This window comes from Catharus ustulatus, chromosome 4 (genome assembly GCF_009819885.2).
Source record: "Catharus ustulatus isolate bCatUst1 chromosome 4, bCatUst1.pri.v2, whole genome shotgun sequence".
In the NCBI taxonomy this organism is placed as follows: Eukaryota; Metazoa; Chordata; class Aves; order Passeriformes; family Turdidae; genus Catharus; species Catharus ustulatus.
In genome coordinates, this window is record NC_046224.1 from 65,061,097 (window position 1) to 65,075,046 (window position 13,950).

The window sequence follows — 13,950 nt, forward strand, 5'->3', positions numbered from 1 at the left end:
GAAGAGGCAGCCAATGGACCAAACTCAAATCTTGCTATAGAAAACAGATGAGAAGACACAATATCAAGACAATAGATCTGCCCACAGTAGAAAAAATTGCAGAATGCTGTTATTTGCAGTTTGTTTTTTAAATTATATTAAGGAACACACTTACTTTGGTTCCACTGAATTTCAACAGCCTTGTCTCACATTGCTACTTAGAATCACCTCAGAATAATTTTGAAGCCTCCCAAAGGAAGTTACTCTGCTGTCCTTAGCATCATTTGCTTATTTTGAGATCACTGTGCAAAAAGTAGATGAGTGCAGGTTTTCCGCTGCGTTAATATTTTCCCTGTTCTTGTGAGTGCTATCATCACAATTCACAAGCACAAAAACCACGGCCAGCCACCACCAGCTCTGTTTGTGATTTAGCCAATGGCAAAAGCAACTGATGCTTTGCTTAACCTCTGGGAAAGCACATCCAAGATGATGAAAGCACCCCGGTGGTGGGTTCCTTGTCCAGCTGCATTAGTGACCTCACTTGTGTCCAGAGAAAGACTTGAGAGATGAGTTGTCAAGCTCAGATGGGTGAGAAAAAGGCAATGGGGGCATGGCATGAACACCTCCATCCCTGCCCAGCACGTGAATACAAACTGAAATACTATTTTCCTGTACAATGTGGCTTACCACCACCACAGAATATAGAAAAGTCATGTGTCAGCATCCCTGTGAAATAGTAAATGCAAACTGCTGAAAGTCCAAGAGGGTTGCTATGGGCTAGTGCTCACAGGAACATCCCTCAGAGCCCACACTCATTTTCTGCCACAGCTGGCACCTGCTATTTTTGGCATCAATAACATCCTCCTGAACAGACCCAGACCACAAACACTCATTTGAAAAGTAAAGGTAGCAGGATCACACTGACCTTAAAGCTCACTCAGTTCCAACCCCTGATACCTTCCACTATCCCAGGTTGCTCCAAGCCCCATCCAGCCTAGCCTTGGACACTTCCAGGGATGGGGCAGCCACAGATTCTCATGGCAGGCTCTTCTATGCTTGGTGCTAATAATGACCAAGGAAGTCTGGTTTGACTGTATGTATATGATGAATTTGTTTACAGAAGTTGTATCATATAATTCTCTTGGCAATCAGGCATCATGGCATATTTTGGAGTATTTCCTATCTGACCTTCTTTATTCCCTCATATCTTCACAAACAAACTGAAACATGATGTTATTTCTTTTCTGTTCTGTAATAAAAAATATACAGTATTTTGATGTCAAGAAAATACATTAAACATTCATTTATTTGTGAGATTTTCATTGTATTATTACATATGCCTTGGTTTGATGCATAGGAAATATACAGTTTAATATGCTAACAACAGACAGGAGATAAAGTCTGAGTTTCCCATCTATTGCTGAGTACTGGTGAGATTGGAATTTAAACAATATGCTGCGTTCCTGTAACAGAATAATTTCAATGAGAGGTACTTGTTTGATTAGAATCAAACAATCTTACAAATCAAATAATAAGTACCAAAGAAAAAAAAAGTATTTTTTAAATATGTGCAATAACTTGTTAGTCTCTAAGTATTTCTGATTCCTTTTGCACTTCCTCTGGCAGCTGCAGCTGAATGTCACTTAAATATCCAGGCTGAACTTTTCAGGAATGATTAGCAATTATGGGGGCCTATTCAGAGGGCCCAAACCTAACTATTTATCATTCTCTGACAATCCTCTTCTAGACAGTTAATTTGAGGTGAAATTATTAATCCTTATCTAACTTCTTCCATCCAAAGACACCATATACTCATGCCAATGAGCTCTGATGTCTATTTTGTTCTATGGCCTGTCGCTCAGGTTATCTGGCTAAGGAGTAATAGTTGAAATCTGTCCAAACATCCAGAAAAGTTTTAAATTTCACCAGGCAGCTGAGGAGTTTTACACACTATATTTATACAAACAACTACATCAGGCTCATTTAATTTGCTCCTCCCCTATGTCTAATCAACATAATAGTTTGTTATTTGTCTTCAACTATATACCAAATATTTTAAAAATTAAACAAAAAAACCCCAAAGAACCCTATTGGGTTTTAAAAACAAGTATATGACAAAAGCTTGTGGTAATGTTTCAGGCTGGAGCACTTGTTTTGGGTGTCCCTCAGAACCAGTACTCAGACACGAAGATGTGGACATTGACGATGTTGCGGTGGGACACCACTCCGCCCATGACGTAGTTCATCTCCAGTTTCAGGATGGCATGGAAAGGTCCAATTATGGGCCTCACCTGGCGAACTACACCTGTTGGGACAGAAACAGGTTGCTGAGATTAGCAGGGGAAGTCTGGGGGGAGCCAAACCACCCTTGGTATTTGGTACAGCCCAGGGAAAGGTATTTTATCTGTTGGGTCTATAAACAGTTTGCAAAAGAAGGATAAAATACAGCTTTTGAGTCAAAATACCATTAAGATCTATAATGAGCACTCAAGTGTTGCAAATGGCAAATCCCTCCTATATATTCTGAAATCACTAATTTTTTTTACCTTTTATTTGGAGAAAAATTCAATAAACATGCTGTGGCACCAATTTACATAGAGCAGGAGGAGATTTCCCTGGGTAACCCAGAATACACATTGCTTAGAAGAGCACATGAGCACACCTGGGAACACCATGTAATTCCTCATATTGTGTTGAAAGCCCCATTTCATTCAGAACAGTAAAAATTATCTGTATTGCATCAAACCTTCCCCCGTGAATATCAGATGATAGCAATCTGTAAATAATTAGTGTGCTGAGTCATGGGCGGACAATCCCACTGGACACAATGAGAATAAAGTCTAACAAGGAAAGGGAGCTATCTCTGCATCTGTACCTATATCATCCTCATGTGAATGGGATTCCTTCTCCAGCACTGGGGTTTGGGTAAGAAAGGAAGCAGTAAGGGAGAAGTTGTGTCTTCCAGGGCTCCAGGGCTGTGGCTGGACCACCACCAGGCACAGCAGTATAAGATTCAGAGGGTGGTGGGACAGGGCTTGTCCCACTCCCCAGCCAGGCAGCAGACCAGGGGCAGCCAGAGACCCACATCCTGGCCTGGCTCATGGATGATGCTAGGCCAAAGTCAAAATGAGGAGGTAACATGCAGGGCGGGGTCCAGAACAAGCAAATCCTCAGCTGTGCTACAGCCAGAGACCAGCTCTCTTCCAGCACTGCTTGGCAGGGACTGACGCTGACATTGGTGTTCAGGGCTCAGGCAGGGTGTGGGAGAGGACCCTGGGGAGGCACATCTGTGTCACAAGCAGTTGTCTGTGCCTTGACGCAGTGTGGCTACAGAGGACAGTGGTACAGTTCCAGACCTACAAAACAAAGTCAACTCAAGCTTTACCACTGACTCCAAAGGTTCCAGATCAGGTCCTAAACTCACTTCTTGTTTATTTTCTAGCCCCGGTGTTAAAGAGCAGGCAGCTAATACAACAGACCTCTCATTAGGGGTAGAAGTTAGCCAAGACACAGAATCTCATTCAACAACATGAAAAGAATTCCAGCTTATTCTTCTTTACAGCTTTGCCATCCTGACTCTAACTACAGCAAGCTCCTGTTACAGGATCCAACTGCTGGCTACAGGATCAGACTGCTGGCTATTTCCTGCTGGACTATGACTGCAAGTATTGGCTTGCAGACCACAGGCTTTCACCTAGCTTGACTCCAACAGCAGCTCTGTCTCCATCAGAGCCAGACTGACCTCACAGCAGATCCTTTATTGCAGCAACTCTCTTCCTTGTTTTGTTCTTCTTTGTGTCTCTCTGGATTGGGCCTCCTTCCTCCAAGCCAGCCTACCTCCTCCAGGTCCTCTTCCTCCAAGATTTCCCACTTCCACCCCCACCCCTTTTATCACACTTATCTTTATTAGTCACAGCTGCAACCCATTAAGGGCCAGGCTATTCCTCTTCTTTGGTAATTAGTACTGATTTATCAGGGGCCAGGTCACCTATACTCTCTTCTTCTACACCTGCAGGTGGCTACCTAACTGCTCTCATCTGAAAAGGATGTCCCCAAATGTCAAAATCACGTGAAGCCAAGGTCAGCTGGCAGGCACAGGGAGTCTGGCGGGGATGCCCCTCCCCAGACACCGCCTTCTGACAACAGATTGTTCTGCCTGGGTGTTTGATTCAGAAGGAAATGCACAGTTTAAGAAAGGATGGTTTGAGATGGGGATTATGTTTCACAAGCAGGCAGCACACCCGTACCATCATGGAGTCCCAGCCGAGCTGGAGCAGCCATTCCCTACAAACACAGTGGCCTGAGATCTGATGGGAGGCATAAACGTTCGCTTATTCAGGCTGTCAGCACCTCTTCCTAAGGCAGTGATGACATTATAGTTCTATCCTGTTCAAACACTAATATCTCCAGCATGCAGTGAAATTGCAAATTTCTCACCACATTCACTTTGCCTGCCGTATTTGATGAATACACTTTTAAAACATCCAGTCCCCTACAATTTATATGCATATACATATATATGCATTTAAATTGTAGGGGGCAGGATGCTTTAAAAGTGAATATATATATATATGTATACACAGAGTAATTTCACGACTATAAGGCGCACCAGATTATAAGGCGCACTTCTGGGTTTCAATCAAAATTTTAGTCAAAAGCATGCGCCTTATAGTCATGAAATTACTCTATATATATACACTTACATTTTTATTTTCTTTAGCTTTCTTGGCTATTCTCCTGTATCTTATAAAAATGGGCTTGGCAAATGATGTATTGAAACAGAAAAGCCCTGCTAAAATTGTCCACCCTTTAGGGTAGCATTTAAAGTGTTTTGCTAACAACACATCCCATTATTGCAGGCACCACTCTGAGAACCACGGAAATGCACAGCATTGAAATCACTCAGTGCTGGCAATCTTTAACCAACCCCGTGAGCAGCTCCTGCAGTCATCACCAAGCTCTAGAAAGCAGAGGCTGCTGGTTTCATTTAGCAAGCCTGTTATAGCATTCTACACTTCCTGGGCTACTCCAACATTCTACACTTCCTGGGCTATTCTACTAGTTTGCTCTACTCTAGACATGGGATTGCAAATGGTATTTTCTCTGTATGTTTTCACAGTATGGCAAACATTCACACATCACTGATGCAGCACTCAAAGCCATTAGAAATGTCACTCCTGTTGAGATGCACCCTGCTAACAGGCAGGAGAGAAATGGTGCAAAGGGCGAACACTGCAGTCCATGTAGCAGTGTCTTTTCATACGGTTCTCTTTCTGCAGTTTTAAAATCCAGCCTATAAAATTGAGAAGTGAATGCCATGCATGCTGACAGCGGTATTGAAGAAAGAAATTGAGGGAATGTAGAAAGAAACAATGCTCTGACAATAATTACTTCTACAGTTTGTTATGCCAATGTTCTAGATGGTCCGGAAATCACCACCACTGCAGGAACTACTTTTCTTCTCTCCCATTAAATGAATAAAGATAATACAGGATGATACAGGCAGGTGGCTTTGTGCTACAGCATATGTATAAGATGTATTCACTCTGAATGGGTAGAATGGGGAAAAAAAAAATAGAGAGAAAAAAAGAGTTAGGAGAAACCCTTAAAATGTTCTTCTGGAGAAAACTGTGTGAGAGATTTGCTGCTCTTGGCAGATTCACTCCTTGAGAGCCTTTTTTGAATTTTTGTTTTGTGACAAGTGCTAAAATGGAAAACCTGAGTATTTTTCTCCACCAAACTCAAGGACAAATGCAGGTGGAAACCATGAAAGATGCTTTCGGTATCTGATTCTCTCCTGTGTCTAACCTTTCACATCATCTACAAGGGAGGCATAGTTCTGCTAGACCCAAACAAGGCCAGCAGTGCCTTGGGCTGACTCACACAAAACACTAAAGAAAATTCTTGAGATCTAGGCCTGGCCCATATACTTCACATACGTGGCTCAACAAATCAGTCAGTATCTCAAAAGCATTTAGCCCAGGACATATTTGAAGAAGCCACATGTAAAATATTTCTGGGTGTTTTTAAGTTACAGGGATTTGTGAGGCACTGTAACATTTACATAAACATGGCAAACTAATGGGTCCAGATTTGTGGTCTGGCAGCTGTCAGCATTTATAGCTGAACACCAAGTACAAAAACATACCTTATAGTAACAAGGTTACGATTTTTAAATGTAACTTCCTGAGAAGTCAGGAAATGTAAAAAATTACAGCTGCTTTTTGATCTCTTTTTTTACCCATCTAAATCCAAAGTAGCTGGATGGAGCCACTCATATTTGCCGTGGGGATAATTGCAGACTGGGACTCAGTCCTGGAGCACTGTAGCAGTGCCCACTGTTCTGAGTCACTGCCTGCAGGATGCCATGAGCACCAGTGGGGCTGCTCAGGAAATGACTTGAAAACAGAGGGCTCTCAAATACCACCATTTGTTCTTCTCAGGGACCAAAGCTACAGGCTCTACAGTTGGCAAAGAAGATGAGTTCATTTAAACAAGTTCACCTCAATTTTTTTCCAACGATATTAGACATCAGCTAGGTTAGAAGGAGGAGAAGGAGAAGGAGAAGGAGAAGGAGAAGGAGAAGGAGAAGGAGAAGGAGAAGGAGAAGGAGAAGGAGAAGGAGAAGGAGAAGGAGAAGGAGAAGGAGAAGGAGAAGGAGAAGGAGAAGGAGAAGGAGAAGGAGAAGGAGAAGGAGAAGGAGGAGATTCCCCCTGCTGCTGAATCCAATGTGTGAGGCAACCTCAAGCATCTCTGTTGTCTTGTCTGCAGGCGCATCTACCAGTGTTGGTACCCTCCAGCATGATGAGCTGCTGGTGCTGTTCATTCTCTTTGGTCCATCATCTGTGACCTGAACACAGACTCAGCCTGGAGAAAATGCCATGTGTCATGGGCCAGGCAGAATGCCTTCCATGAGCTCACCAGTTCTTGGATTTGCTGTTTTGTTAACCAAGCATAGATGTCATTACATGTCCCAAATATGTTTGTGTATCTTTATGATTTGTTGTCCTCCTTTTAAAAAACAGCGATAAGATTTCTCTCTCTTGCACACTTTACCCTTCTTGTAAACAGAATCTATGGCAATTCTTTCCACCTGCTGATCTGTGAAAGCAAACAACCTCAGAGTGAGAGGCAGCAAGATTTTGGATGTCACAGTAAGTCTGACCATGGCCCAGCTCCTAAAGCACTATAATTAAGACACTGAGCTACTGTCCTCTCCTGTTTCTTATTTCATGTTTTGTATTTTAATCTTTTCTAAAGTAGAGCACGCCATCATGTGTAGTGAGGACAATAACCTAAATAATATATAATACATACTTTCAAGTGAGAGCAATGACAATACCAATAATCTCAGTAACTGTCACTGACCTACCGAAGCTTTGCTTATCGGAGAAGATGGGATAAATAAGACAGTAGGGATAGTATTGTTAATATTCCTAAGCCTTTCAGCAGCATTTCTAGTATTTTAATCAGAAAGAATCATAGAATTGTTTTGAATAGAAAAGGCCTCTAAGATCAAGTCCAGCCATTAATTCAGCACTGCCAAGGCCACCACTAAGCAATGTCTCCTAGTGCCACATCCACCCAGTGGTTAAATCCCTCCAGGGTTGGTGCCTCAACCACTTCCCTGAACAGCAGCCTGTTCAAATGCTTGACAATCCTTTTAGTGAAGGAATTTTCACTAATATCCAATCTAAACCTCCTCTGGCACTACTTGAGGCTGTTTGCCTTTGTCCTGTCTCTTGTTCCCTGGGAACAGAGCCTGACCCTCATCTGGCTACACCCTCCTGTCAGGGAGTTGTAGAGAGTGAGAAGTTTCCCCCTTGTCCTGGTTCAATTCAGCATCATAAAGTCACCCCTGAATCTCCTTTTCTTCAGGCTCAGCTCCCCCAGCTCCCTCAGCTGCTTATAAGACATGTTCTGTAGATGCCACAGGTATTCCTTGGCTCGTCTATACCTCTTTAAGGTATCATTACACTTCTCTGCTTTGAAATATGAGACCCTCAGGCAATTCACCTCTGTGTCTGGGTTCTGCATTAGGCAGCTGATTTGCTGCGAAGCACCATTTTCAGCTGAGGAGAAGAGCTGCTGTTTTGTTACCACATTAACCCCTTCTGTCATGCACTCACATCTTGCCTCCAGACTCCTAATTCTGATTTATAAGCTCCTTACAATACTCCTGTTTAAAAGAACCTTTCTTCCTCTTTTTTCACTGTTAGCCATGAAATCTGCTGTAATTACAATCCCAAGGGATCTGGGTTGTGGTGTTCTTCACACTGCATTTGCACTTCCTCTAAAGGAAGTTCCTCTAAGAGGGATCACCATAGTGTGCAAAAAGCAAAGCAGACCAAGCAGCTTATTTTCATACTGCCATAAGAAACGACTGGTTTGGGTTGGTAGAGAGGTTGCACTATGTTGCATTTTATGGTTCAGAGGTGAAGCTCATAGGATTTTCCACAGGGATTGATTCTTGAGTCTACATCCATATCATCATTAGGAGCACAGAACAGACATAAATTGCACTCATTCCTCAAAAAGAGAGCTTCAGAGAACCTAAATTTTTAAGGATCCCCAAAAACTCAAGCAGAGAAATGTTAGTGGAGCAGGCAAGAAATCAGAGGCTGTCAGTGGGGCTGTATCTGGTGACTGCTGGAAGAGGGGATGTGCTGCAGTAAACTCCTTTTGCCTTGCCTGTATATGCAGGCGCATGTATTTGTATATATATAAACAATCCCAGCTACTGCCAAATCAAAAGTTATTCTTCCAAATAACCTGTGGGCTATGCTGAGGGAAATACAACACAGTTATCAAAATTAGGATCAATTCCCTCAACCACATTTCAAGTTTTGTGTTAAGTAACAAGCATGAGAGCTCTTGCTCCTCTTGTCCCCTTCCCATTGCTTCTCCCATGGGGTTACAGCTATATTGTTTCTTTTCTTGTCACTGCATACCAAAGGACAGCTAGAAACCACCTTCTTTCCTTTTGTACTCACAGCAAGCACACAGTGTCCTTTCTGTATAACTCTTCTCGGGAGGCAAGTTAACAGAGAGATGTGTGGCTGGTTACTACTGGGTGGATCCAGCAGTATCACCCCATTTTTCACTAATGCAACACCTCAACCTTGACCTTATTACAGGCAAGTAATAATTTAGCAACTTTTTCTGGGAACTAACAAACTATTTAGGATAATTTGCTATTTTTTTAAAATCATTGTTTAGTTGTATGATCTGTGGTCAGCTGAAGACTGACCATGAACTGAATAAATGTGGGATGTGTGGGAAGGAATTACTGAGAAAACATGAAGTGATGAGAAGAAGAAAATCAATTTTTTCTGAATCATTAATCTATAGTTAACTTATTCATGAGATCCTAAATAGAACAAGATACATATTTTTGTTAATTCTAAGATCTATTTTAAATTAAACACTCTGTAAAAACTATGTAAAATAATATTAATGGGATATATACTTGAAATACCAGAGGCAGTCAAACAAATGCCATGGTTTCGTGGTGAATGTGGAGGTGGTGCTGGGTTGATGGTTGGACTTTATGAGTTTAAAGGTCTTTTCCAAATTTAAGTATTATGTGATGCTACAAAGTCTGACCATAGCTCATCATTTGCTTTTCCTTCAAAATAAGCACACACTGCTATTCAGGCTATTTTGGGGTTTGCAGTGGCCATTCACTATTAAAATTAACTTCCATGAATTGGAAACTAACATTGGTGGCAACATATGGATGCCTAGTCCTCATTAGATAAATAAAATTCTGTGTGAGATGCGGCATGTCTGGTTTTCCCCCTTAATTTCCTAACCTTGGGCTATGACAGGCCTGGCTGTAAGTGAAAGCTTAAGTCCTTCATGAAACAGAATCACAGAACCATAGAGTGGGCTGGATTGGAAAGGATCTTAAATCCTATTGAGTTCCTTCTCATTCCACTATCCCAGGCTGCTCCAATCCCCATCCAACCTGGCCTTGGACACTTCCAGGGATGGAGCAGCCACAGCTTCTCTGGGCAACCTGTGCCAGGGCCTCATCACCCTCACAGGGAAGAATTTCTTCTGTATATCCAGCCTAAATTTTCTCTCTTTCACTTTTATACCATTGTGAACCCATTGAAAATTTCCCCCATTGAAAAGCAGTGCTGTCTGTTTTCAGATTGAACTTTTGGGATGAGCTGCTTGTGACGCCTACATGAGAGATTTCAATGACACAAAAAAATCCACCCTTATAATTTTTCCTCCAGTTATTTTCCATGTGCTTTAAATGGATACTTGGAACATTAAATGATCAACTGGGAAAAATTCAAGTATAAGAAAATGTGACAAGAGCTGTGGAGATGGAACCTAAACTCGGCTGAAACTCAAATAATTTATTTGTGTTTATATGAAATTCCAAATAATCTCAGCCTATGTTCTGAAGTCCTACATTTGGCTGTTCCTGGGTCTCTGTTTCTCCACAAAAAACACTCTGGTCCTTTTTAAAGCCTTGTCAGAAATGAAAAGTCCTAACTATCACAACACAATAGTAACTACCCCCTTTTAAGTGATGGATCTTCGGGAATCACAAAGGAGGTCGTTCTTCCTGAAATCTACAGCCATTGTGTTGCTGTTAAAGATAAGCAGCCCAAAACTCTAGCACACTGGTGGTAATGTGTGGTGAACAACTTTTTGAAGGGGAAAAGCTTGTTTATGAGTTTCACTTGAGCAATACAAGACCAATCTACTGATGTTAATGTGAGATCCTGAGCTATAATTTCTAGTTTTCTTTTCTCCTGAAGGCTTTTTTGCTTTATACTGCAGGCCAAGATTTACAGAATTGAGAGTAAACATCTCTACTGCATCAGCGTTACTTAGGAGTATTGTCATAGTTTCAGAAGAGATGTTCAAGCAATTAGGAAATTTAGGACGAGGGAAATGATCTTGGCAGAGATTATTATAAAAGGTAAATTGATAGCATCATTCCAGAAATGGGCAAGAAGAAAACAAACCCAGTAATGAATTAATGCTTCTTTGGATCAAATCATAGGAGCTGCAGGTTAGGCTTGAATACCAAGCTCTCTCAGTCTACAACATGTAAATACATATCTATAGTGTGAAGCTAAAATTACATAGCGAATTTTTGGTTTTTCAGATCTTAGAAGAAGTCATGGTCAAGTTTGTAATTTCTTATTCAGTATTCATTACAAATATCAGTAGGGTTGGAAAATGATTATTCACAATCCTGGTCACAAACAGAAAATATATATTTTAGGGTATTTTAGCAATTTTTTTGTTCTGTAAAAAGCTTTGCATTAAAATTTAATTAATTTTTTTCCTGAAGGCTTTCATTTATTACACAAAAGGTCGTGCCAGAGTAATGATTTACAGTGCATAATTTGCTTTGCCAACATAATTACTGGAGTATTTACTGACCTATACTATGCCAAGAAAGTGAATTGACTTCTAACTGCCTAACGTGTCCTACCATTAAAAACGCAATGCTCAAACGTGGCACATCAGGAAATTTGTACTGCACCTAGAAGAGTGAGAGCTGCCTTTGCTGGGCTTCCCGAGGCTCCTGTCAGCCTGTTCCTTCAGCCTGTCAAGATCCCTCTGTCTGGCAGCACAACTCTGGTTCATCACCCCTGCCCAGGTGCCCTCTAGCCCATTGGCCAGGCCTCTGATGAAGAAAGTGGCCCCAAAATCGACCCCTTGCATGCACCACTGGTGACTGGCAGTGAGCTGTGCTGCTGATCTCTACCCTGTGAGCCTGGAGTTCAGCCTTTTTCCAGTCTACCTCACTGTCCACTTATCTAACCTACATTTCCTTGAGTGGCCTGTGAGAGTATTAAGGGAGATGGTGTTGAAAACATTACTAAAGTCAAGATCAGCAGCATCAACTCTTCTTCTCATTAATCCAGCCATCTTTTTGTAGAAGGATGAGGTCAGGCATAATTTCCCTTTCATAAAATCTTACTGACTGCTTCCAGTGACCTCTTTGTCCTTATGATGTTGGGAAATGGTTTCCAGGTAGATTTGCTCCATCACCTTCACAGGTGAGGCTGACTAGCCTGTACTTCCCTAGATCCTTTCTGGCCTTCCTGAAGATTACAGTGACATTTGCCTTTTTCCATGGGAACTCTTGATCACCACAATCTTTTAAAGATAGTTGAGAGTGCCTTACAATGACATTGGCCAGTTCCTCCAGCACTTGTGGCTCAGTACCCCACCAGCACCCATGGACTTTGCCATGCCCAGTTTGTTCAAATGTTCCCAAACCTGAACCTCCTCCACTGTGGGTGAGTATTCATGCTCCAGAGCTTCCTCTTGCTCTGAGAGCCCCAGGACTCCTGAAGGCCAGTTTCATCAGTAAAGAATGAGGAAAGAAAGCATCGAATACTTTGGCTTTCTCCATGTCTTTTGTCACCAGTTCTCCTGCCCTATTCCTGGCACCATAGCCAGCCTCACAGGCATTATTTTCCTTCACTCCTCTCCAGTTCATGACTGCCGAACAATCTAGCTGTCAAACTGCAGGCATTTCCCAAACCACCAGATATGTGTCTGCTGGCTTCAGAAAGTTAATGTATACTTGAGATTCCTCCATCTCTTGAAAGCTGAATAGTCTTTTTCATTTTTATTTTTTTCTGTGTGTGCAAAAGCTATCTATATTTCTCTCAATTATCTGTCACAATAACAATGTGGCTCCTGCTATGTGGTACTCTATAGTTTCTGATATAATCTGTTTTATTAATAAGTGGCTGCTCTTTGTAAAATGAAATATTTCTTGGTAATCATCACTTCAGGCATCAAATCATATACAGAAAAATAGCTCTGAAGATATCATTAATCCTGAAGATGCCACACCTGACAAACATAACTACAGTGAAAAGATTCAGAAAACTCATTAATCAAAATACAAGTACCAAAATAGATTTCCTCTTGCTTTGAAGTATATTGCCCTCATAACATTGTGAATTAGACCTTCATTCAAGTTTGATGGTGAACACTTCACAAAAGAAAAGTCTTGGCGAATAAAGTTAGAGTTTGATGTTAACAAGGTTTCCATGCCGATGGAGAACTGCTTCACAGGAATGTGGCTGGCTATACATTTCTTTGCTGAAGTACCTGGGGACAAGATTTTCAAAAACATACTTTTCAAACATGAACATCCCAGGTCTTTATTTAGGAAAAAGGCCTAAAAAAAGTTTTTCAGCTGTTGAGAAACCAAATGCTTTTAAAATACTTCAGAATAAAATTCACTTTTATAAGTTACATGACACTCAATGTAATTTCACTGTTGGTTTAAGGTGATCAAAAGTAATGGTCCTGTTATATCCTCCACCCCTTTCCTTGGATAAACACCTGAAAGAACCAAAACCATATCTTGCCACACAAGCACTCATCTGACCACAGAGTGTCAGAGGTGGATAGAAGGGGATTTCTCTTTGGAGCACCAACACAGCTCCATGACACTGAGCACCACCTCCTGTCCCTCCTGTTTGGAATAGAAAGGTAGCAGGGATTTGGGTACTGCCACAGTGAGTACTGCACAGTGGCATGAACAGGGCTCCTAATGACCCAGGCCCGCTGCTGCAGTGCTGACTGCCACAGTACATTACCCTGGGATATAAAAATAATGTGTGTGTGTGTGTGTGTCCCTGGAGCAGATCAAAAGCCATTATCCAACAGTGCAGCTTAAGGCAGTATTGGATGTTTCTCTGGGAAGTGTCCAAGAGGACAGGGGCATGTCAAGACACCCCTCAGAAAAAGAGTGTAACCAGGCAGGCCATGCCTAGAACCACAACCACCACCTCTGCTCACATCTCTGCCACACACAGAAGATCTGTGGCCACCAGAATAATTTATAAGCCATGTAAAGGCAAAGCTCTCTTTTAAAGACTGCTTGAACAATTGCCTAAAACTCTCCAGAAACTCACAGCCTTTGAAGTTTCCACCCAGGGTATGAGTGTTAGTTTAAGTTTAGCTAAA

The 13,950-nt window shown here is 41.7% G+C and overlaps 1 protein-coding gene across 1 annotated transcript in view; it reads right to left on the reverse strand.

Annotated features, from left to right (window-relative positions):
• Positions 1 to 1,267: 1,267 nt before the first annotated feature.
• The window catches only part of FBLN1 (fibulin 1), a 79,567-nt gene continuing 66,884 nt past the window's right edge, over positions 1,268 to 13,950 (reverse strand). Inside the window, exon 17 of the mRNA XM_033059024.2 lies at positions 1,268 to 2,284. Coding sequence (XP_032914915.1) covers positions 2,145 to 2,284 — 140 coding nt within the window. The 3' untranslated portion in view covers positions 1,268 to 2,144. The remainder of the gene's footprint in view (positions 2,285 to 13,950) is intronic.